This window comes from Mastacembelus armatus, chromosome 6, assembly GCF_900324485.2.
Source record: "Mastacembelus armatus chromosome 6, fMasArm1.2, whole genome shotgun sequence".
Lineage (NCBI taxonomy): Eukaryota > Metazoa > Chordata > Actinopteri > Synbranchiformes > Mastacembelidae > Mastacembelus > Mastacembelus armatus.
In genome coordinates, this window is record NC_046638.1 from 11,566,028 (window position 1) to 11,592,785 (window position 26,758).

General features: G+C 40.7%; 1 protein-coding gene across 5 annotated transcripts in view; it reads right to left on the reverse strand.

Moving 5' to 3' along the window:
- Nucleotides 1-5,702: 5,702 nt before the first annotated feature.
- The window catches only part of mctp2a (multiple C2 domains, transmembrane 2a), a 34,678-nt gene continuing 13,622 nt past the window's right edge, over nt 5,703-26,758 (reverse strand). For 2 of the 5 annotated variants that reach the window (XM_026312014.1, XM_026312012.1), the window contains exons 14-23: nt 26,546-26,648; nt 26,342-26,443; nt 26,146-26,220; nt 25,760-25,879; nt 15,878-15,997; nt 14,448-14,489; nt 9,688-9,797; nt 9,463-9,572; nt 8,314-8,411; nt 5,703-6,188 (exon numbers count right to left, since the gene is read on the reverse strand). In XM_026312014.1, coding sequence (XP_026167799.1) covers nt 6,129-6,188; nt 8,314-8,411; nt 9,463-9,572; nt 9,688-9,797; nt 14,448-14,489; nt 15,878-15,997; nt 25,760-25,879; nt 26,146-26,220; nt 26,342-26,443; nt 26,546-26,648 — 940 coding nt within the window. In that variant the 3' untranslated portion in view covers nt 5,703-6,128. Of the gene's footprint in view, nt 6,189-8,313; nt 8,412-9,462; nt 9,573-9,687; nt 9,798-14,447; nt 14,490-14,597; nt 14,717-15,877; nt 15,998-25,759; nt 25,880-26,145; nt 26,221-26,341; nt 26,444-26,545; nt 26,649-26,758 lie in introns of those variants that run through there. The other 3 variants (XM_026312015.1, XR_003295976.1, XR_003295975.1) reach the window with 3 other exon arrangements.

Consider the following 26,758-nt stretch of genomic DNA (forward strand, 5'->3'; position numbering starts at 1 on the left):
CTCTCTCTCCCTCACACTCACTAAGTAGAGATATGGAGAAATTGAATAGAGATACTTGCTAATTGGTCTCTTGCTGCTTGCTTAAAGGACCATAGACATTCTTTTTCATTTGCCTATTGAAACTAATAAACTATGTCTGCGTTTGTGTGCCTGTGAGTGTGTGTAGTAATTCAAGGACTACATGAAGCACTGTGTAGTTCTAATGGAGAAAAGAGGAAAGTATGAAGGACTGTTTTTACAGTAGTTTTAAGAAGAGTTGTCTTAAATACTGAGAGAAGTTGCTCTTTAAATTGAGCATGTCCTTTAAAAAGAGTATTTGTAATATCAAAGCTTGTAAAACATATGCATTCCCTCCACGAAAGCCAATTTGAACCCAGTACTGGCTGATATGATGTAAATTGCTAAATACAATTTTAATCAGAACACATCACAGTTAATTATGAAAATTACTTTGACAAACTGTTTGAAGCTGGTATAAGAGCCAGCATTGCAATCAGGCTGATTCCTTATGGTGGTGCTCCCTCGTGGGTAAGAACGCTGTTACATACATTAAGGAGCATCACAGTCAAATAAGCGAGGAGAAAGTGGCAGGGAAGTGAATATGTATTCTAAAAATTTCTAAAATTGGCACATTATCCACAAAGTATACTCTCTTGACACAGCTAAATGATGTGAAATCTGCTGGCAAATGGCCTAAAAGAACTGGAGGAAGGAGATTGTGGTGGTATATTCAAATCATTGCTGCTGGCCAGTCTGCCCTTAACAGGTTGAAGCCCACAGGTCACTAGAAGGACATAAGCAACTGGAGCCTTCATTTTCTGTCAAAGAGGAGCAGAGAGATGCTTTCCAAGGCATCAGTCGCAGGCTAATTGGGCCCTGGTGGGTGACACCGCAGCATCATAAATAAAACAAACACAGTTGTGGTGTTTCTGCCACTGGACTCTTTAAACCTTCATCACAGAGCAAGCGGTTCCGATGAAACACCCAGCCTAATTACTCTGGTACGGGGCTGTTATCTTTTCTGCCTCGCTGTAATTGATCCTTTTTTTTCCCTGCATGCATTTATGTTTTTAATCAGAAATGAGAGCATGTATTGCCTGAGAGCTTGAAGACCTTGTAGGAGCTGATAATTAGCCGCTCTGGTTAATGGGCCTAACTGTGCTCGTGTGCTATATGACTCTCTGGTGTCACGATGTGGCAGAGCTTGGAGGAGACAGTGCTTCAGGGGTGATACACATGTGATTAGTCTTCTCACTTCACCACAGCCCTCTTCACACCTTAGCTGTGCAGTCATCACAGCAAAGCTCTGGTGTAAAAAAATTACATATCCTAAACTGCATTCACTAATCAAATCTGCTGTGTGAACCACTGACTAATCCATGACTAGTTTTCAGTCTTTATTTATTTTTTGACTTCTCTTGAAAGGAACAGAAATATTGCAACACGCAATTGGTGTATGAGTATGAAGAGTAATATGCCAGATGAAAGTAATGCAGCCTCTTTAATATGTGCACTGCATTTGAGTTTATATAGCAGCATTCATGCCTGTTTGGAAAAATATACAATCTGCCCTGGGCAGTGAATTATAAATTGGGCTTATAATATTATGTAGTTTTTCGCTTTTTTACATTCTCACTGAATCAAAATATATTGAAACAAAATAAATCAGCTCCCTGATTGTCATGTGCATTCTTCATTCTGCTGGGTTTGCTGGAGATTTCACTTTGTTATTCAGCCTGTGGTCCCAAGGAACTATCCTTGGGACCATATATCCATATTCATTCAGAACCTATAGAATGTGTCAAATAGAGGTGTCCTAATTGTGTCCTTGATGAAAGGCTATTAATATTGAACACTTTCAGATTCACCCATGTGCCAGCGCAGAGGAAATGTGTTTTCCCCTTCTTTCACAGAGACAAAAGGCAGATCTGTTCATATCTCTAATGATACCTGATTCCCCAGGGGTTAGTGGCGAGACTAGCTGTGGCTTTAGCAGATTCATCAAACAAAATATGGTACTCTGTCCTCAAGAGGCTGAGAGTCACATTGTGTTATATCACTGTTAATTAGAATGAAATATGCAGTTCAATTATTCTTTTTTTTTTTTCCTGAAGCACATGCTTGTGCTATCTATAGATGTAACACCACATGTTAGAAAGTTAGCCCATAACTATTCCACACAGTGGATATAAAAACAAAGCATTTAACAGTTTGCATATGCAGTATTCTCACCTTTCTGGAAGTAGTTTGTCTGATTGGCTGAGTGGCTGTTTTGGAGGCAGGCAGTAGCTGTCCTGTCGCCAGTATCACTACCCAGCAACCTCTGATCCTGGACAACTGTCAGCCCTGCACCTGTAACACTGAGACCTTGTGCGCACCACCCCACCCCACCCCACCCCATCCCTGTCCATAACACAGGGTTGAGCTCAGACATGCTTTGCATCTCTCCGGCTCTCATTGGCCCATGCAATACTCCTGAGACTGGGCATGATCCCAGCTGTTGTCTTCATTTTAATGCACTGCGAATAATATTAAAGCAGAATCAGTTGAATTTATTAATGCAGCTTGCCCCTTAGAGAGATGCTTTTAAAGGCCAATGATTTAATTTCAGCTCTTAAAGGCCATCTTCTGTTCTTGATGCTATAAAGAATTATGGCTTTTGCCATGTCTTAACACCAGTGTGTACTGTGGCCTACAAAATGAATTATTAGTAAACCAGAGCTACTGAAAACAGCTGCTATTAGCGAACATTTTTCTCTCTGTTGTTATCTCAGTAATATTTCCTCTCCTGTTCCCAGAGACAACATCAATCCTGGTTACTATGATTTATATCTTCTATCATTAAAAGAGACTAAAGCAATGTGCCCACTGGTTAAGTTACAAACTGGAACAAATAGCAAATGCAAACTACAGCATCATTTTAAAAGCTCCCCATGCAGCCGCCTCATTTACATGTGCTCACATAGGTGAAGCAATCAGCAACTGTGGCAAATGCAGTTTGGTCTGTCATTTAGATTGTGTTTCCACTGAGCTGATGAGCAAATCCTGCTCTTTATGGGTGTCAGGGTTCTGTCTAGAGGCAGACCATAACCTCTGCACCTTTAATTTAGGCCAGTTGGGACTTGGAGCGCAGGCGCTGAGCTTCATGACCTGCTTCTCTGGAGGTACCAGCAGACCAAATAACATGTGCATAAGAGATTTAACACATGTAAGTCAACTATGAGTCATGTTTTTGGTACTTTGTCCTACTGTGCGTATTACATCTCTCAGAGAGCAGGTCAGAAACCTTAACAGCATTGAACATGTAACAATTACTAAGAAGGTGCTGAGAATAGTGGCTTATTCAAATGAGCAGTTTTTTTTTTCTGCTTCTCCTTGTAAAACAGCACAGAACTGTGACAGAGAAAGGGTGCAGTGTTCTCTCTCTCTGCACTTGGTAGTTTGACGCCCGCTCCGGGGCTGAACATCAGAGGAGCGGTTGTTGAAAAAACAGGTTGTATGGGTCCTTGCACACAGCCTGCCTGTGGTGCTGCCTGAAGGACTGCCATGGAAACAAGGAGTGTGACAGACTCTGGGGGGATCCGCCACAGCTGCAGGCACTTCCTTTTTGACAGCCTGATGAAGACATCACTGCCACACCATGCACAACAACAACAACTACTGGAGGATGTTATCAGACAATGTTAACTGCTGTGTGGCTCAAATGTTCATTAGCAAGCTTGTAAAACATCCAGGGATTTTCCCCCATTGCATTTGGGGACCATATTGCGCAGTGTCTTCATCTGTTGAGATTCATATCCTTCCCAGGAGAAAATACATTGATAAATAATTCCTTAAATATGATTACACCTCTTCGAAGCCTATGTGTGTTTGTGTGTGTATTTGTGTAGGTAATATGAGTGTGCAGTGGTGCATGCAGAGCCAAATCAACAATTGTTGTAACCCTGTCAGACTCTTTTGTATGATCCATTGACTATGAATGATACAGGGAACATCGGAGTTCACAACCTCTGTGCCACAGATTCAAAGATTTGACAGCACAGAGGCAGGCAACCGTGCTCCCATGTGCCACTTGCTTCAATAATATATCTCCAAGTGTCAAAGTATTATTTCACCAATTGAAAAACTGGTAAAGTTAGTATGTTTAGTTAAATCTGAGGTTGTGCGCCCACCGGTTCTCAGTTTCTTAGATTTAGACGTCCTGGTGCAGTAATTTGGTTGTTTGCTAAAATGTCAATTAAAAGTACCCTGAGAGTATTTCTTAATTGGTTTCAGCTCTTGGGGACAATTCACAGGGTCTTGCCAGTGATCTCCTTATACCCGTCACATCTCTCCCTCCCCAGCTCTGCCCTCCGCCGAACATAGCCAAAACCAGACCCTCAGCCCCAATGGAGCCAAGAATGTAGGAGGGTTTTAGCCAGTGTGTGGGATTTAGCTCCTCAGAAGCTCAGGGTCACCTCCACACCCTCTCACTTTGAAATGGACCCCTGGTGGCAGCTCCTGGGAGAGCCCAGTGATGTCTCTATCAGCCTGTCAAAAGAGATAGCCCGGGGCTCCACCAGGTCCCCCTGAGCCAATCAAACTCTCCACAAAGCACAGATGGATGCTCTTTCACCAGCGTGCTACTGCTGAGGAGGGGGGCACTCAGTCATAATGCTCCGTCCCTCAGTCAGTTAGAATAAACTCCCATTGCTGGTATCCAAGCTTCACTTCAGCCCAACCTGAGTTCTAACTATGTATATTTAAGAAGGTAGCACTTTCTGTCTTTCTACACTCAGACAGACAGGAAGGAGGTAAAGGACGACACTTAATTCTTCACACAAACTGAACTGTGGACTACCGTGCAAAAAGTTTAACTGCAACACATTTTGAATCAGTGCAATATAAGGAACTTTTGTTTTATCCAAAGAATCACATCCATGTGAAAAAAAGATCAAAATGGCAAAAGGTGTCAGTAATGTCTTTTTGTATGTTAACCAAATGTGGACAATAAAGTGGACAGTGGATATACTACATCCCTCTACTTGGGAAAAACGATTGTAGGGAGACCAATGGAAAAATGTGTGTGTGTAACCATTAGATAGACCAGGTGATTTTAGTGGAAATGTAAAGCACTAAGTGCTGAGGATGGAGACAGTACTCTGTGAGATGAGCTCTTTCTCTCTCATCTGGACCCTGCTATTGTGAGAAGGCAACAAAGCAATGCATTAGGAAGCACACTGGAGCCACACAGCTTTGATGTGAGCTCGGTAACCAAGGCACAGCGGTGGCCGATGTGTGAGCTCTGTTCCAATGGCTGTGTTGTGTAATCAGATGTGTTTACCATGTATTCAAGTAAAGAAGTGGTGTAATCCATCCTCACTAGAGTGTAGTTATTGCTAAAACATGGACTAAAACACAAGCTCAAGCTGATTCTTTATTCAGGACTCCTGAAAATTCTCCATTTGATGATGTAGACATAACACTGAGTAAAAATAAATGCTCAAATAAATAAATCTAACATGACATGAAAACATTGAAACTTTACTAAATAAAGTCAGCTGGAAAGAAATACACATACAGGATATAAATATATTTGTTGCTGAGCTAAAATTAAGAAAGCTGACTGCAATATATTATGTATAATAAATCCTTTTGACAAAAACGATACTATATATATATATATATATATATATATATATATATATATATACATACAATCCATAAACAAGCTTGTATTAATTTAATTTTCTCAATCTCAGTTTCACTGAAGGCAAAAAAAAAAAAAATAAACAGTGGAGGTCTAAGGCACGCCAAATCCAATGCTTTTCATTCCTTTTCTAAATGATATCCGAAGATGAAGGGTGAGCCTTGCAACGATCTCTTTTCTTTACCTCCAGTCTTGTGATTGACAGCGCCATGTGCTGCCCTCCTAGCTGCTGCAGTTCACAGCCCCTGTCAGGGGGTTGGCAAACACACAAGCCAGAGAGCGGCTGGCTGGCCCTCAGCAGCAGGGGGCAGAGTTAGGGTGGTATGGTGGGGCGCACAGGGTCATGGGCTCTGCTGGCACTGGAGCACTGTTGTCAGGTGGACCGCATTGTACCGTATTCAAAAGGAGACCAGTATTTCATCCAGCGTGCCCACGGAGCTTACCTTTTCTTCCGTGGCTGGCTCTGACTGTTGGACGCTCTCTGTGCGCTGTATTGCACCTGTAAAAACAAACAGGAGTTTGGTCAGAGGCAGGTAATCTGAGCTCAGTGGAGCGCACAGTAATGGCTCCCCTGAGGAGAGCTGGTGCAGGGGAAAGCGAGGCGGGTTCGCCTGTAATGAATCATTTTTTAAACACAGGAGCAGAGGGGATTAATCACAGAGAGGAAGGATTTGAAGAGTCAAGGGTTTCGTACAAGTGTACCCCCCCCCCATTCTGCACCACAATCATAATATTAGAAACAGACATCAACTGTTGAGATGACCTGCCATACCAGTGAGGGAGCTGCAAACTGCACAATCACTCACTGCAGTTTATGTCCCCTAAAGAAAACTTTGCCAAAGTCTGAGAAGAGTTTAAAGCCAGTCTTGTTTGAGTTGAAAAGTTAACATTGGTTGACGTGTAACTTGGTTTTATAGGCCCCTGATGTAACTTTGATTTCTTCAGGCAAAAACAAGACCTGAAATGTGACATCTGAACCTAGAGCATTGTTATTTTTTCAGCAGGCGACAGACGTAGAATTAAGCCCAACACTTCACGTTTCTGTTCTTCTTTCTGAAATTCCATGATGTTCAAATGTCTTTGCCCAATAAACGTATGGTATAAAATCAGGTTTTCTTTGAAATTCAAAATATTTGTCTGTATTTTCTTTTCAAAATTGCCACCATAATCCAAAGAAGACTGATCACAGGGTAAACTGAAAAGGAGAAGCGCTGGAATTTGAAACTTGCTTTTGAAGCACGCTTGCTGAGCTCAAACAATACGGTGAATCTGTTGAATAAAGGTAAGAACTCTATGCTAATTAGGTGGTCTCCATTATTAGAATGGGAGATGGTATGTGGGAACAAAGTGACTGCCTCCTGCATCAGAACATGAAACTGTCCTCAGAACTGACAGATGCTTCTTATTTCAGGACAGCCACAGTGTTGTCAGAAGTCCTCGTTTGAGGTAGACTTTGTAGATGTGCACAGGCACTAATTGCCAAGTCACATTTGCAAGAAAGACAGGAGTCAATTTTCAGCCTTTGTGGTGTTTTTGTGTCCACACCTATCTGAGGATTGAAGTTCTAAGTCAACAAAAACAAAATATGTGGTCTATTGTTTTGGGTCTCCTGTGTATATGATGGTAAGGTTATTTTTCATAGTACATGATTAACCGTACTTATGATGAATCTTAAGGGTGTTTTGTTTTTTTATGACTGAAACTATTTTCAAGATGTAGTTTTCTTTTAAATCAGGCTAAAAAGTATTGTTTCCATGGGATTTGAAAGTGAGTCATTTTCAAAGCTCAAGCATTGTATCCCAATGGGGAAGAAGACATACAAAGGATTCCGAATCAAAATGTTTTCAACCACCTTGTTTTGCCAACTCAGTCAGCCAAATCTCAAACAACACAGGCTCGTACCTACATCACAGAGAAGTCAGCAATGGTTTGCTGCAGGAGGACATCAAGGGTGCAACAGAGAAACAGACTGGGGTGAGAGTGTATTTCCAGATCCAGACTGTCAGGATTTCTCTCTGAATTCTGTCTGACGAGTTACCTGCTAGATGAAGGCACTGCGTGGCACTTCATTTCCTGGCTGAGCAAAAGTCTCCGTCAGAGAACGGCAAGCACCCAACACCACTTACAACACCCTGACAGCTCTGTGATGTAAATGCAAATGACATATCATCCATGGCTAATATGTAATCACATATGGCACCCAGCAAGACGACTGGGGCTCACGACTACATTAATTGACTCTACCACCCTGAAGTGACTGAGGCCACATCAGAGTTTCTGTGCTGACACAACAACCTGAGTCGCCAGGAGCCCTCTGCTGGCCCTCGGCCAGTCACCAACTTTAATGTCACGGCACTTCAAGTAGACAGACAGAACTGCTAATAATGGACGAGGCTGCAGCAAAATGGCTAAGGAAAATTCTGAGCATCTTCTCGCTCAGACACTATAGTGACTACATGAGCTGCACTGAGGAATAATTGGGCCAGAGAACGGCGAGAGTCCATTAATAATCAAACAAAGCCAGAGGATATATTTCTGCAACACTTGGGAATTCTGGCACAGCAAATAAAGCAGAAGTCTTCAGGGAATTCCCTCCCTAACTGTATGTAAAATTGGACTCTTACCTTTTGAACATCAGAAGGCACCCTCTTGAGGAAATCTAGTATTTCATTATTGTCGATAGCATATGGGTTGCGCAGTTTCTTGGTAAATTTGTTAATGCCTGTGAAAACAAGAACATATGAATAAATAAAGGTGTCATATCAACCAGCATATTTTGACAAAGTTTTGCAGTGTGAACAACAACGTTAATAATAATACTAATAATAATAGTAATAACAATAACAACAATAATAATCATCAGCATCATCACTGTCACTTTGTTACTGCATCCTAATTTCAAGGTACAGGTACATGTTCTTGACAACTTTTCCTTACATTTGTTTTCTTCAATCTAACCATTTTTAGCACATCTATATTTACTTTGCACATGGCTGCATACCACAAAGAAAAAAATATCTCTGGGGTCTAGTAATGGGACCATTATATTCACAGCTTGGCACTGCAAGCACCTCAACATGCAGACAAAGAACCTAAGGACTTAAATATGTGCAGGCAACTTGAAAGGCTTGCCTTGCAACCACAAAGATGGGGGTTAACTGGGGAGGCAGAGGAGTGTCTCAGACTGTGCGTTTTTTTGTTTGATAAAATGGTTTTTTGGTATTGATTGTGTTGAAGGCAGTGTGGAAGTACACTGGTTGTGGGCTTACAGCTGGAGGAGGAGAGCCTGTTAAGGGCAGCATATTTCCCTGACCACTGAGATGACTGTCTATTCTGTATGACTACAGCAGGCTAGACCAGAAGCCTACAGACTGCCCAAGGACATCATGTATTATATACAGCTTGCTACTCTACCTCTGCTTTGTTTTCACACAAACCCTAGGCCTTGCCTCTGCTGCATCAGCCCACACTGTGCAAAGCAAACCTCTGCAGCTGTCTGATCTCTGTGTATCTGCAGAGGTGTAGGGGTGGCAGAGTTCTTAAATTACTCTTTCATTAAATCATGGTTTCACAGTTAGAAAGATTGAATTGGAGTTGTGTTTTACAACGACCATATGGGTGATAATATTTTATACCATTTGTTAGAATAATAAGGAAGGCTCTAACAAATAGCGGAAGCCTTTGATATTAACCTAATGAACTTTTAATTATGCAAAGATTTTTCTCAAGTACAATTTTAGGAATTAAACTGTGTTTTTAAATTGAGAACTTACCCCATATCAACACAATGTATCGCAGTGGGATGAAATATAATAGTGCTGTTGACACAAACAGTACTATGCAGGTCAGGCATGACAGGAACGGGACAGACCAGTTAAATATGCTGTAAAAGAATACTTGTGTCAGAAGTGTGAAGTTCTTTAAAAATATATATTAATTACACATAAAGTGATAATGGCATCAATGCTGTAAGACAAATATAAAATGAACTGATTTACTTCTTGATTCGCTCCCCAATGTTCGCAACTTCTTCCAAAATGTTCTGGACAGCCAGAACTACTTCTTGTACCATATATATCTTATCCATCAAGCCCCTTTTTTCAGCTTCCTAAAAAGAAACAAACAAACAAACAAAAAAAAAAAATGCACAGCCACTGATGAGGTGCACTGTATGTCAATTGTTGGGCAGGATAGACAAAGACCAGTTTATCTATGCTGTGCTATTATGTGTGATTTATCTATTGAATGGCCCATAATGAGCAAACACTGTACATCTTCAGACTATGCTTTTGAAGATGAGACAGACTCAGTGCTCAGAAGCTGTTATGTGAAGGGCTGAGAGATTTCAGCTTTTGTCCACCACACACAATAGAGCTGTTGCACAAGTGCAGCACAATCAAGACTCTCTGGTAGATGAAAAGTACACAAAATGGCCAGCCGCAATCAGGCAGACTAGACGACCTAGACAAAAATCGCAGGGGCCTCACAACTTAGGAGAGATTCCATTCCAGCAGCCTGCACAGGACAAGCTAGAACATGTTTTTACAAATCTGTCAGGCCAGCCTTTTTAACCTATCCTAACACTTCTCTGCATGAGAAACACTGCTTAGAATACCAGTTGGATGTGCACTTGTTCCCTCGTTCACTCAAATGATTCTTGTCACAACAACCCCTGCACATAAAGTATTATTTGCTTTTAATGTACTAAGATAATAATGACTGAGTCTGGCAAAGCAGCAAGTCAACATGTGAGGGAGTTGGAGGGTTTGTTTCAAAATGAAATAAATGCGATCACATCAAGGCTGGAAATAAGGATGAGAGTGAAGCCTTCCAGAAGCAGAGGAGTGAGATAACACAGGTAACACAAGCTAAAGAGGGCTGAGAAGCCTCACATCAAAAGGAAGAAATAATGACAGGAATGATGACAGGGAGGAGGGTGGGAGAGGAAGAGTGAGAGGGATAAGGGGAATGAGCATGTTGGGGGAGGGTGCTCTAATGGACCTTAACAGCAGGCTTGAAGATGTCTATATGTTTATGTTACAAGTCAGCCGAAGCCCAGGTCTGTGTGCATTGACAGGGTCCAGACAGAATGCCTTTATCAGAGCTTCATGAGGCAGCCCCTGGGAACACAGTGTCTGCCAGCACAGAGAGACTCCCCACTGTCAGGCCTACTCTCCTCCACGAAAGGCGCAGGAAGAGAGCAATTCCCACACTAGCAGAGCCTCCCCCACTGGGATCGGCTCTGGGCAGACACTGGAGGCTCAGCACTGTCCAAAAAGGGAAAAACTATCACAAATATGCTTTCTTTGAGATTAAGATCTCATGGTCTCATCACGGGGAAAGATAACTCTCCATATTTATGCATCATGTCACTCTACTCCACAGCACTGAGGCAGCCTGAGCAAACCTTCATGCCTGTCCTTCACTCCACATCAGGCGTTAATTTAGCTCTTTATCCTAAGTTTATTTGGAAATCAGGGAACACAGCTACAGTCTGTTAAAAACCATTACAATTTGTGTCTGTGAGCTCCTGATAGATGCAGAAAGCCACGGATTGAAAAATGATACCTTACTCAATATGGATGCTCATCAGTCAGGCTAGCGTCCCTTTTCATATTTCCATTTAAGCTTATTTAAGTGACCAAATTACATGATTTAGCATTCAAATCTAATAAGAGATATAAAGCATTTTTTAACTGCAATGATATATTTGTGAGGTAAATTTAGGCAGCTCCGACAAGAAAAAAGAAAAATCATATTCGCATCATTTGTAAAGGAAAAATCAAGACAAATAAATGTCCTCTAAAGGATGCATCAAGAGGCAGAGCTCTCATGATTATCATTACTCCTGTGCTTTACAATTCCTAAAATCCTCCATCTCCTTAGCAAGCAAAACTGAAGTTTCTCCTTTCAGAATGCATGAGTGTAGAGAAAACAAAAATAAATAAAAGATCTCCTTCTGAAATGGAAAAGGATGGGTAAACTGGGGATGGACTAAATGAATCCTAAATGTCTACTGATTAGAAAACCTGTGTGAAATCATATTCTCATTTCAGATAAAATTGTAAAAGCTTCCTTTTAAGGTGCAGTAATGGAGAACCAATTTGATCTCCTGAACAAAGGTAAACATACTCTCACAGACATGTGGGGTGTTATAAAAGGCTGGAAAAAGCTCATTTAGCATCATTTTAATTAGAATAAACGATGCCAAATTTGAATTCTCTGACTAAATATTTTTTCTGTGACTTTTCTGACAAAGATAAGAAGTGCATCTAAATGAAAAACACCTGTGTTCCTGGCAAATGATCTCATTCGGTGCTAAAATAAGCAAAAAAAAACAAAAAAAAAACAACCAAAAACAATTTGCTGGGATGAAATACAAAAAGCTCTCTCTAGGCTTTTATCTGTCGGTCGGTCCTTGTGCGGTGGCTCTCATAATGCATGCCACATATTCTGTCTGACTGGTGCGTTCAACAAAACCCAGTAGTGACTGTGGACTATCAGGCAAGGGATGGAGTAACCCCCTAGCATGGTCTAGTACCCCCGAACCCACCTCCTCAACTCCCCTGGGCTGGGTTCTGGGAGCAAGTCAACCCCCAGACCAGCAATGCCAGCCAGGGGGCAATGAAGGGGCTGTTTCATCTCTCTTGTTCATGTCTACTGCAGATCTATGGACATGCTTTGCCTCTGTTTCTTTATGTTATGATTAAATATTGTCTATCTGCACAATGGATACCCAAGGCCAAAGGGAAGTCACTTTCTCCACACATAATTTGTAAGCTGTCTCTTTCCCTGAGGACAGATTTGTTCACAGGCAGAGAATCTGTTCTGTATTATCCTTCTGTAATGCAGCCTTGCCTTTCGTCTCTTTTTAACGTGATGCCTTCACATTCTTGCTGCTCTGTCTGAGATCTGCATATTTTCTTCCTCAAGGGGGAAAAATGGGGATAAAAACATACTTGAGTGGTAATCATAACCTTCTCAAAAGCCTTTATTCACATGTTGCAGAATAAAGCCTAAAAAACGCAAAAAGCAAAGGCTTTGAAGTCAGTAAATTTAACACTGATCACTCTTTAACCCCAAATATTTTAAAGACTGTGATAGGAGGTGTAAAGCTACCCTGCTTGATCTACCAGCATGATATCACATTCAAGTGACAGCAAGACCATAACAAGACTTTCAAATAAGCCACTTTAAATTAAAGCTGACAGCTTAAAACAAACATGGGTGACTGCTTAATTAGTAAATGAAAGGAGATATTTCATTTCCTCTGAGTGTGAAAGGGCTTAGTAGGCTCATAGAAAACCTTTCACAAAGGTTTAAGAGACTGAGTTTGGAAACACATGCAGTGAATTGAGAGAATCATAAACCTTTATAAAGACTATTTCTTAAACTTACGAAAAAAAAACACAAAAAAGCAAACACTCCTCTATTACATATTGAGGCTTCAAAGTAAAGACAAATGAAACACTGGTATTAAATTCAGAGAATAAAGGTAATCCTGCCCAATATAATATCCATAAAAAAACTCCGGAATTTTCTGTATCACTGCTTGTTTAAGCACCAGTTTACTTCTCCTAGCAATGATAGCAAGTGCCGCTTCCCACTTTGTGCGTGCTGACATATCATAGGGGTTTCATCTGTGAACTAGCCCATCCTTTCAGACAGGATTTGGTAGATGTGCCTGTGTTTTTAAAACAAGCTGGCTTTTCTTGTAGCCCCAGGTCATCACAGCAGAATATATTGAGTGCATTATGGATATGAATCCTGGGCCTAGACACGCAGCACAAGGGTCATTGCTTGGAGGCTTTGTGTTAGTTCCACACTTCATTGCCATAAAGCAATAATACACATCCCTGTTAACTCTTCGTTCTTCATAGGAAACAGTTGGATGAGTGTAATTGAATATTATGTGCTGTGGGGAAGTGTAATTTTCAGGGTACTTAAAGATTTCCTGTTGTTTTGTTTTTCACGAAACTACAGAGATTTATTTTAAAAAAAAATTATCATCACTTATGAGGTCTCATAAACGAGCAAGTGAAAAAGACTGATAACCTTTGGGGCAAAGTATAAGTTTACTGCTGGGCTATCATACTTTGTTCATTTGTTCTGGTATTAAAGGGTCATTTTTCGACTAGTTTCGACTTCGAATAGTGACATAAAAATCCTACTGATTTTGTCCCCAACAGCTGTGCAAAATCTAATTGACAAGGCTGTTTAAATTTGATTTACAGTTTTTCAAAGAGCTACAGTATCTCAGCAGAGTGCATTCGCAGAGTGACACTGAATACTCAGAGGAACAGAATAAAGAGCTTCATGCTACAAATGTTTCATAGATGTTGCCCTCATTTGGGATGCATAAGACATTTCTATTCTTAGAAAATAGCTTCTGAGAAGTGACTGTCATTGTGACTATGCTAAAACACTGACTAGAACCTGTATGGCTCCTTGGTAGAGGTTGTTTTCATAGAAGCATTAGTTTGTATATGCACCACAGTTACTCCCTGAACCAGGAATTTGTACTAATAGCATGCAGTTGTGTGCTTCATTTAACCTTAGTTATTAAGGAATAAATATTAGTGGGGTCAAAAAAATCTTTTTATAGAAGTGACATAGTAATGTCACTATAACAGCAAGCGTATAGGATTTCAAATGTATATTTATATTTCCAGAGAAAACGAAGAAATAATGTTTTCTTTTTTTTTTTTTTTTTTACAAATCATACTATCCCTTAAAATGTTAAAAAGAGACAAAATACCTTCTCGTCGTCCTCTTCGTCATCACCCACGTTCACGTTCACCTAAGAAAAAATATAGGGTACAGAGTGATTTCAAACGAATGGGACATGTGGGCACTGGAGCATTTTTAACAAACACCTAGTAATGAAATTTTCTTTGAGTACATTCACCCCTATTGGGAGAGGCTTGTTTCCATAGAGACTGCATCACAGGGGTGACCTCACACAAAAGGAGAGGTGAAAGAGGGCCTTCCTCACAAGAGCACTGTCACACCAAAGCAATCTCATTTCTCCACAACATAAGCACATAGAAAAACAGAAAGAGGAAAGAAAAAACACATTTAATTTGGATCCTGTTGCCTAGATCACTTTATATCAAGTCATCCCTGACCCCACTGTGGTGCACACTGTGACATTGCCTGGGAACAAAGCTGTGTCATTGCCGGCCAGAGGGTCAGAGAGGGGTGACAGAGTCCCCACATTGAATATGAGGGTGAGCCTGGGCTTTAACATTGCCCAGGGACGGCATCTTTGCCAGCAGCCATAAACACAATCACTGGGCTGGGGATGTTGCTGTGGGGAGGGTGTGTAAGCAGGACTGCCCCTGGCTGGCCGGTAAGAAGGCTTACAACACAGTGAAATTGGAGGCCAGTCACAAGTGTGAACAGCATTAACCTTCACAGACATGTATAGGGCAAACACAATTTCCATAACAGTAGATAGAGAGGAGATAGTAGTATGTTGTAGAAAGAAGTATAGTTTTGCCTTTACAGATGTGGTGAGACTATAACAACAAACTGTAGGCTACATTTACCTTTACAGTGATGTCATTTTAGTGGCTACTTACTGCGTTATGTTTTATTGGGCACTTGGCAAACAATGTAGAAACTAGTCTAACCAGCTATAAAATATGAAATGCTACCATAGCAGACTGTACTCAGAGGGGCATTTTCTAGAACAACTTCTATATTTTACATATAGAATACACTCAGTTGACGGTTTATTCAGTACCTAATAGAACTGTGAAATAAATCCTCCTTCAAAAAGGTTATAGTGTTCAGTTTTTGTTGAAAATGATGTATGATGATGTATGTATGTATGTATGTATGTATGTATGGTGATTTTCGTAGATGCGTTTTGTATAGCTATTGAGTTTCATTATACTAACAAGTGTTGTTATTATTTTGTCCAATATTGCAATATTTGAATCTGCAAATGTATTAAATGACATTGGTATTATTTTTGTGTACATACGCAAATGCAAGAACTGTTAATTGATACTGTAACTCTGCAATTTGCCCATCATGTACTAACAAGATTTCATTTCATCATAGTTCGGCCATACAGTAGATGCGTTAACATACTGTGTAGACTCAATTTGCGCTGTAACAGGGTGCATCTACAAATGTGTATGGATGAGTACTGGAGAGTTCAGAGTCCTCAGCACTCACCAGGTCCTGGTTGGAACTGGCCTTCCCCACAGTAAGTTGGAAGTAGTTCCAGCTGATGAGAAGAAACAAGAAGAGGGGCAGCATGAAGAGCTCCCAGTTCCACACCGTCACAAGAAAGATCTGAGGAGACAGGACAAGACAGTATAACGCAAAGCACATCACACTACAGCACCCAGCTTTCATATCTTAGCAAACTTGTTTGCAAAACCAAATATATAATGGATTTAACCACATCCTAAATCTCATGAAAAGCACTACAGACTCTAAAGCCTTTGAGATTTACAGCCGATGGCAACTCTTAGTAGTTAGAAAGTAACAGACATTCAGGGACAACTTTTAATATCTTGAAATCCTATTTATATACACCAATAACACTGTGCTGGCTGAGTGCCTTACTGCTGAACAGAAAGTATGACATGGATAGGCATGGTATGCTGTCTTTTAACTAGCACATCAAATCCTCTTAGATTTGGAGGCAGCGAGGCTCTCTGACGAGGCACATATGGCAACTGGAGAAGCATTTGCAACATTTACCCCCTCCGTGGTGATGATACTGAGAAAAGCCAAGACCCCTGGTAGAAATAAGATGGATCACACTGAATAAGTAATCTTTCATAATTCTGTAAAGGAGTGGTGCTAAGCACGTTGCACAACACCCACCGCATTTCACAGCAGAGCACTAATTGGATGGCTGCATTTAAACCCATTTAGTGACAGTCTAATGAGTCTGTCTCCAACTGAAATTATCAGGAACGTGTGAGGAGGATCACACCAGCAGGTTGACAGGGATGAAATAAAGATGTCCCCCACAGCAAGCTAAATCTTAAAATCTATTATAGTGTGATTATGTGGCAATACACCCAACATATGGTCCACTTTTAGTTACCACAGACATCTTCCACGATGTAGTTTTCCCCTCATAATTTAGATACAATATTTTCTATAATTAATTCCTCCTTTTCAACAGTTAAATACATAGTACTTTGATAAGTTCTGTAATAATGTTTATTTCAAAACACTGACTGTAACTACTATCCTGAACACACACAATGTGCAGTCCAGGCTCAAAAAGCTGGAGGCTGGTTAGAGTACAAACAATATGTTTGAGTTAAGCCTGAGACAGGATGTGAAGCACTGGGGCCTTCAGGCCTCAGTAGCAGGCCTGCAAACAGCAGACTGCTCCTGTCACAGCAACCATGCAACATCCGTGCATGTTGCTCTGGGGGCCAGTCTACCTACTACCACACCAGGCCTAGGTTCATTCAGGCACTAGGGAAACCTGAACCGTGAGTAATCCAGACACCATTGTGGCGCATGTGCCGTAGGCTTTGCAACTGTACTGTTCTTTTAGCCCTCCATACAAACTGGGTAATGGTGGGTGAGCTAAAGTGTCATGCAGAAGCATAGCGGGAGGACTGAGATGTAAAAGTATGAACCATATGTTTTTTATAAGAGTTCATTTAAAATACATGCAGTTTACAGCAACAAACTAAAGCTAGTAGGGGAAAATAAAAGGTAAACAATGAATATGCATGATATGCAGAGGCAGATGCAGCGCATATCTCTTCAGTTATGAATAACCTAAGTCATGTGTTGTCACCTCAGTTCCCATGAGGCAATTCTAAAGCGACGCTCCTCTCACCCCAGAGGAATTCAGCTGGCTGGTGGACAGGTAGCCTGTCATATTCCCAGTATTCTCATAAAAAAGGAAAAAGAAAATCGGGGTAAATGTGCCTGGAAACTGACATGAGCCCAGCAGGAATGTTGAACCTCCTTGCCCTCTCTGCAAAAGCTGCTACATTAACCACTAAAGTCTAATTGCTTGGTCTCTGTCTTCCTGTGCGAGTCAACAGAGGGAGCCAATTCATTTCCGCCCAGGGAGCCGGCAGCAAGAATCTGTCATAGGTATTCATAATCGCCCACTAATGCAAATTTCTGCTCACCGTGTTCTGGCTCAGTGGACAAGATAAAAGCCTACAGAAATAAAATGCCTTGTGTCTAAACTGAGTGCTTAAATGAGGGTATAAACCAAAACTGTCAGAAATATCTTCTCAATTCCTCCCTCATGGTATGTCAGCCCATGTGTTCAGGATTTACATGCTTTTTTTAACACTAACAAAAACGATGGAGAGAAACATCTGGGAAAACCTCTCAGATTCCTTCACTCAGGTGCACAGACTGAGACTGTGCCGTCAGATATCCCACAGTAATAAGCACAGGCAGGACTATACCTTCCCCCTCGTCTCTTCACATTCTTCAGTATTTCTGTGAAATAGAGACAGGGCTAATTTTCCGCTAAGTGATTTATGTTTTATTAGCAAGCAGCTGAATGATTAAAGAACATGTTGGACTAAGTGCAACCTTTCAGGTGGAAGTGTAAATTTGTATAAAAAAAAAAAAAGTCTACATTTTAATTGGGCTTCATTTCAGTATTAAGGGGCCTGATTACATATCTCTTCATCCCGCGACAAATTACGCACAAGTGAAACCTCAAAATTCTCCAACACAATGATGCTAGTATGTTGCCTGAGCAGTAAAAAAGTAATTTATTTAACCAAAAAATGACGAAGCAACAAACAAAAGCAAGGAAGGCAATAATTAACATACCTGAGCATTTAGGTCTACACAGAAAAACTGGATAATGAATGACTTGTAATTGAACAAGTCTTAGTATGTATGCCTCGGAGGAGTGTCTCTAATGTAGGAAACCTCCCTTGACAAACACCATTTAGCTGAAAAATGTCTGTATGATTATGCACATGGTGCCTAGGGAGAAAAAAAGAATGAATTAATAAAACTATTAGCACATGCTGGAGTAGATGATGGAGATGCACTCTCCTTAGCCACCTGTAAGCGCTTGGAGAAGGGGGCAACCCTGGGCAGAGCAATTCTGCCAGCAGGGTTAAGAACAGCCTGACAGATTTGTTTTATAGTGCCATTAATATGATTCCATTAAATGCATTCTGCGCCTTCTCATGTAGATCCCCTGGCCAGCAGAATCCAGCACCTAATAATAAAGCACTCAGCGATTAAAAGTGTGAATAAAATAACTTAAAGCTGAGCAAGCATGGCAGCTCCCACCACCCACACTCTCCCAGGAGAGAGAGAAGGGATCGCAGCAGGAACAAAGGGACAAAGACACCCTCTATAAGAGTTTCTACCATCCTGTAAATTGATTAACAGGGGAGGAGGTGGCCCAGTCCACCAACCCAAACTACTGACTGACAGACGTACCACCACACTGCGAGGGTCCTTATACATTATAACAGACAATAGCCAATAAGCGTCACATCAGTATAACACACATAATACCGTTAATGAGCCAAATTAGTGTAATGTCACAGACATGAGGCCATACAATATCATTAATGTTGCACTTTCAAAAAAACAGAAAACAAAAAAATACCCTTTTCTCTATTATTTACGTTGTAAATTTCAAACGTACTCTTATTTTTTTAAGATAGTGTACCATCCAGAAACATGGAAAATTTAATCTTGGCTATATCTTCACTACTTCTCTTCAGTTGCACTCCACTTGGAAAGCTAAACAAAGTGAGAAGAGCGCCAGCCAGCATTATGAGGGTCAGTCATGGGGGCTGTGGACAGATGCCAGATTACGTGAAGATATACTGAAAGAGTTTAACAAGACTGACTATAAGCTGCAGGGTTTGTGTATGTATGTGTGTGGTTGCCTCTATCTGTATTTGTGTGTTTTCTTGTATGTCAGGGACAGAAGAAAAGAAAAAAAAAAAAACAATCCATGCATGTGAGTACACCCATGTATGGGACATACCAATATTAGGAAAATATATTAAAAGGATTCCTGTTTAAAAAAAATTTTTTTAAAAATTGAGTCAAAACCTGGAATACTTTTTACTGTATATACTGAACAGAGATGTTCTTTTCTGGGTGAAATCAAGGGCAGTACAATTAATCTGCATTACTTCCTCAATTAAAATACAAAAAAAAGGACATTAATAATGAATCAAAGGCACAAGTAACAGCTCAGCTCATGAAGGTCCTGTTTTTTTCAGCCAGGCTGAAACAGAGCCTGGCTGAGGGCTTATGTTGGGGACAGGAACGGCAGGCTTTAAAATAGCTGTAAACGCAGAGCAATGAGACATGTAATTTGTGTTGAGCTTGGGCCAGTGTGGGGACAGGCTTTCAGGGGGTGTTGGAGGCAGAGGAAGCACAGATAAGATTTCTCTTCAGGGCAGGTAGAGTGTGTGGGCAGCCATAGTGCTCTGAGCTAATGCTGAATAAATATTTCACATACGCTCAGCTCAAGTCTTATCGACTGGGGAGAGAGAGAGAGATACAGAAAGGGGGGGAGAAAGCGAGAGAGAGTCTACATTTGAGTAAATGCAATAAAAATGCAGAATCTCATGTCCCTTTAGTGTGGGTCAAAATAAGTTGCAGCTGTTCTGGAGTGTATTACAAATCACAATTGAATTTTCAAATAAAATCCATATTAACAGTGACATTTCCTGTGCTTAAGTTACTAAAGATAAATGGTTAGTTTTCCACTTTGTTTACAATTTATTATTACTCTTTATAATAGCTTTAAAAAAGCAAAACAAGAAAAAAGAGTACACTGATAAAAATAAAAAAGTAATAGTAAAAATTTGGTAAATTTAAGCATAAACTATTATACCCCTTGGAGGAATTTGAAACTAAAAATGAACCGTAAAAACATAAAAATTGTGTTATATGGTCTAATTTCAGCAAATTTAGCATTTGCTAATTTTCTCACTTGTAAACAAAAGGTTAGCTGAATGATAAGCAAATGCCACAGCATATAAGGACGCCTGCACAGTGCAGTGCATTAGTGATAGCACATTCTTATCAAAGCACTGAGGATGAACAGCCGTGCGAGGCAAAACATTAGCATTTGCTCACAGGGCCAGCTCTGGCCGTTGTCTCCCACCTGTCTGACACATGCCAGGGCCAGAGTAGCGCCAGTACAAGGCTGGAGCAGGGCAGTCAGCGAGGGCCCGTGGTGCCTGTCAGTGGTGGCTACACTGACCCCGCACTCTGGCACTAGCCACTAGTGTTTAATCCGTGTCGGGAGCGTTAACACTGAGCGACCTCCTGGGTGACAGATCTGCCATGCGAGCCTTTTTCCCCTGAGGAGGTGGGGAGGGAGTGGCATGGACTCTCTCTCCCTGTCAGCTCAGCTCACACGCACGTTAACGCGCCGGGGCCAAGAACAGCCACACACAGGGCAGACAGGTCGCCGCCTCAGCTGCCTGGGGAGAGGTGTTCTCTGTGACTAGGAAGGTGGTGAGTATGTTAAAGGCAGTCATTATGATACAGCACATAGAATGGGGTTAAACACAGAGCATACTTCATCTAGGCTGAAAACACGCATAATATAAAACAAAGTACAACAGATGCGCAAAAAACGATGTTGTATCAGGTGTTAACATGTTTATTTAGTGCAGTTAGCTAAACTAATCTACAGACACTTCACTTCGTCATACATAAAAGTTCTTTATGCTGTTTAATAACACTAAATAATTTGGTTACTTTAAATTTAATGAAAAATATTCTTAAAACTGAAATCCATGTCCTAAAACATGTAAAAATGCGAACAATTTCACAGCCCCAATGAAATGAATATTTGCAGTGAAAGCTTATTAATCCCACTAATAAGGGGACATGTTTCAAGGTTACATATTGTATTCAGCCAGCCTCAAGAGCTGTCAACTGATGCATAACCATTCGAGGCAACTAAACAATAATACTGTGTTAAATCAGGATGCACCGCGCAGCAGTTTACAAGTAGTTCTATCTTATCATTTAATAATTAATAGATCTCAGACATAAACCATGAGTACACACATCACCATCACTGCCATCGTTTTTTTTTTTTTTTTTTTTCTTACTAGACACATTCCCACTGCACAGTCTGTGAGAACTCCCACAGCCATGGAGATGGAGAGTGTAACCCCCATGGGACTGAAGAAACCCACTCATTTAAGACCTCCAACTTTTTCAAACTGAGAGAAAACAGATGCAAAGCAAAAGCAAGGAAAAAATTCACAAGTGCGCACAGTCCGCTTGCCGTTCTCACAAAGGCTCAGCCACACTGCAATGCAGTAAACCACAAATGGTTAGATCCAACACTCACAAAGCGTCTCATTTTCAGGGACGGTGCTAACAAGAACAATTATGACAACTCTGATTAGGGCTTTGATCTCGGCCAGGCTGGTGTTCTGGTTAATGGCCCCGACTGCTGTGGCTCTACAGAGGTGGTCTCCTGAGACCTCTGGAGCTAGATCTGACCCTGTCCTGCCCTCATCTGGGGAGAGGATGATTCTATCAGCCCCAAAAAAAGCACCCATTGCAGCTGCCAAGTGTGTTTACAGCTGCACTGCATCAAACATTCATCAAATGCCATCTTTACAGTGTGTGATGTGAGGCAATCAGCATTTCACAGGCTGTCAAATTATGTCTAAAGCGGTTGCTACCTGGCAGTGTCAAAAAGAAAACGGTTCAAATACTCACATAAGGTATACAGGTTTCTTTCTTGTCCAACTCCTGACAGATGAGGTACCTCATATGTTAAAATATTAATTCTACTTAAATACTTAAAGCGGTCTAATGACAGCAAAGCTCAAAATCAGCTTTCAAGTGTAAATGATCTTTTTTCTTTTTAAACTTTCATCCATTTCATCTAAATCGAAATTGGTCTCAACTTTAAACTTCTGAAACAGATTAATTTGGCTGGATAATACACAATCATTTAGCTTTTTTTCTTCTTCTTTTTTGTGGACGAAACTTGTGTCTCTTGGTTTAATGCACAGAATAGAGGATTTCACTCCAACTTGTTCCCACGAATGGCTCCTGTTGGGAAAAGTAACTGATCTCCTTAAAGCTTCCATTCATATTTCCAACAGTGCTGTAGCTCCATCTACAGGTTATATTCTTGTGTGCAGCAAAGAACTCTGGGTGACCCCTCTACAGTCACTGCTGATGTATAGCACATTCATCTCGCTCAGTCTTAGTGAAAAGCACATCTAAAGGCCGTTAGTTTATGAAGATTTTAGCTGTCACACTTCCTCTCTCTCAGAGAAAGGAACATGTTGTTGTCAAACTCTTGAAAAGCATAGATCCGAGGCTCATTACTGTAGCATAAACAAGCAGTGGAAAAATAATCCAAATTTCTTGTTTGTCTTTCCGTTCACTAATGAAAATGTTTATGAGGATTTCCAGAACTCTGTTTAAATGCATGAGAACGATCTTTGCTTTTTTTTTTTTTTTTTGTTAGATTACCTAATTATAGAGACTCTATTTTAATACTGCAACCCATTGGTGGAAATTCAGAGGCAACTTCAAACAACATGGGCAGTATGCCTATGAGCTTGCAAAATCAAAACAAGTAACCTTGTGCACTTGCAAACAGTGACAATCCTGCAAGTATTTGCATTCCTCTTGCACAACTCAAATCCACTCATGAGAGAAAAGTTATCTTGATATAAGCAAGCAAGACTTCTCAAAAAAAAAAAAAAAAAAAAAACCTCAGTCATTTTTTTCCCCCCACATTCCCATTCACTAACTTGAACTCGAGCGGTGATACTTCATGCTAAATTTGAATACATTACACACCACACATCAACAACCACTTTATAATGCATACATGAATCTACATAAACAGGATAGAAATGTAGACTGCTTGCTGTGTGGAGGTCAGAAAATTGGCCTGTGGGACTGAGTGATATAATGGCTAAGTATTCCTGGTAAAGCACTACATGAGCATCCCGCAGTCCCAGTAGAAACCACAGCAGCGGTAATGCATTACAGGATGTATATGGTGTAAAAGGGTAGGACTGGTCTGCCTGCTTGATAAATAATGTATTGTAATGTATAATAAAGCTAGACCCACCACTGCAGTGTTTCCTACCAGCATACCCTGAGAAGCCCTGTGCTGCCTGCCACTGTGGAAAAGAGCAGACACTAGTGGTATAATTATGCACATCTGAGAGGCAAGCAGAGGCCATCTGTCAATGTCTGAATCAGTTACCTTATTACCACTGCCTAAAGATATAAAGATAGGAGTGGGAGCTGCTTTCATTTAGGCAGATGGTGGAATGCTGCTTTAAACAGATCCAAACACTAACTTAATTGCAAATGATGACTAGGACAAGGAGGAGGAGTGGCGGAACAGTAGCTGGCCTTGGAGTGGGAAGGGGAACAATTGCGGACAGATGCATGGCACTAATTTTATAACAACAGTCATTCAAGACCTTGTTGTTGTCCTGACTGGCTGTTGCTATCAGTTACGTGCAATATTTACTTGTGATTTTGCATGTTTCATTGTGCTTGTTAATTGTTGTGAATATAATAAAGAACTGAAAATGAGAACATTTCACTCGAACTCTCACCTGCTGATAAGTGGGTGATGAATACACAGTGGCAGATTCATTCTGTTTGGGTGATATTCGCCATGTGCCTTCAATACTTGGACTATTTGAAGCACACCTCATCGCAGAAGAAGGCGTACCCTGCATACTCAGTTACTGGTGTGCGGTTTATATTTCTAGCTTTTAAAAATATCAACCACTATGGTGTCAAGTGAAAACAGATCAGTTGTTTCCAACAAAAGGACAAAACAGCTTCATTGTCAATGTCACAAGAATTACAGTTTCACTGTCAAGGAGTAGATGACACAGTTGATGAAAATAAGACTTGGAAGGACTACATCACTGATCATGATAAAGACATTGAGTTTCTAAGTGTTATTCTTTCAATCTATGATCTCTATTTGTCTGCTGCACTGCTAAACAGCAGGTAAGGTAGAATGGAAATGAAAGATTAGAGTGTGCTACCACACATTCCCACCGCCTGCAGAGGATCTAATTATAGGTGGAAGAAGATGGGCCCATCCCGCTGACCTGTCACCTGCCAGCCTGCCTATCCCCCTGCTCTCCTGCACATATCCATACCTCCAAGTCTCCTGCTATCTGACTTTGTAGACTGCACTCTTACCAAACTGTCTTCCTCTTTTTGTGCTCCAACTTTCTTTCTCAGATAGTAGCCTGCCTCCCACTCTATCCTTTTACAATCGCCTGCATTGTTCTCTCTCTTCCTGTCTGTGTGTCCGCCTGTCTGTATGCTGTGCTGTTCTAAAGGCTGTGATACATTGAGCCTGGTCATTGCCTGGGGGGATATGCACCTCAGGATCAGTGAGAAGGGCTTATAGAATACACCAGGTATGAATTGCATGTCATCCTGAGACAGAACAGACAGAAGAAAGGCGGTGAAAGGAGAGTTCTTCACACACCCTGTCTGTGACCGCTTCCTCACCCTGACACCGCTTTCATGGCAATGTACACTTTTAATCATGACATTACATGTGCTGTACTAAGGGGGATTCACAGGGTGATTTAAGATTATTTAAGCTTAGGACCTAAGATCACATACCCTCATTAAAAAACAGCTAAACAGAGACATTTAAACAAGGTTCAAATCTCGAAGGTAGACTGTCACTTCTCCACCCAAGGAATCTGAGACTGTGATCCTCCTTACACCGTCCCCCGGGTTAAGGAGGCTTTGCTAAGAAGTCAGATGTACAAATGCCCAGACCCAACCCCTTCAAATACACTCTAATGTCATCAGAACTGAAGCAAAGCCAAGTGGGGTTTGATTTAAAGGATAAAGCACATCCATCACATATACACAGGATAGCAACAGAAGGCTGCCATTGTTTTTTCATGGGAAAAAGACTGAGCAGGGAGAGAAAATGGCTAAACCAAAGATTCTCCTCAACATCTAATTCACATAAAATGAAAGCTTTAAAACTGGGCGGCAGTGAAACAGGACAAAACTTGTTCGCCCCAAGGCTTAAAGAGAGTTCATTAACGTGAGGCAATGACTTACCAGAAAGGCTATTAGACTCCTTTGCGTGCTCTCCCATTGAAAACAGCTTTTAATGTACTGTAACGTGTACAGAACTGCTGTGCTGATTTTTCGAACCCGATATATATTCCGGGCAAGAATCTAATGGGAAATAATTGGTACAAAACAATGGTTATTATCATCAGACATAATGTTTATGACTTTGCAAGGGGAGAATCAGCTTTAAATCCCTTATTTGCTACTTGAGAAGTCAGATGTTAAGCACCAATCAAACTAATTAGTTTAATTATGACTAATACATACTATGACCATGTGTAGCTTTGATGTGTCTACTTTGATAGTGGGATGTAAAAGGAACCTTCTGGAAAACTTTTTTGTTCTATCTGCTAAAAATATCAAGACATAACCTTTTTGGAGAACTTCAGGTTTTCCTCAATGAATTTTGTCTCCTTTGGCTGAAAAGTTCCAATACCAGCCCTGACCTAAGACAAAAAAAGAAAACGTGAATTGGGTAATTTAACTACATTTTTGAGTTCTTGATTATATGATACAGAATGTTGTAACCATTCCTACAATCCTGATCCCATTCAATCTGATCCTTACTGTGTTATAGATAACATCCAGCACCAGAGTGATGGTTCCTTTGGATGCACTTTCCAAGTCTTCTTTCTTCAAAAGCAAACATATCTGCTGCCCGTTCTGAACCTTTTGGAATTTAAACATACAGTATATCCATATTGATAATTTAGAGTGAATTTATATTTTGCATATTTCAGATATTCATAAGTGAGTGTAAGACAGACTCACACTCAGTAAAGGAACGGTCACTTTCCCCAGAAAGTTTGGGGCTTTGTCTCCATTTTCATCAAGGACAGTTAACTCTATCACATCATTAATGTCCTTAACAGGGCTGCAACAAAAGAGCTACATATGTTACTCACATTAACACATACAAAATAAAACAGGACATACAGTACAGTATTCAGACCCTTCCATGTTTTACAATCTTTGTGTTGTAGG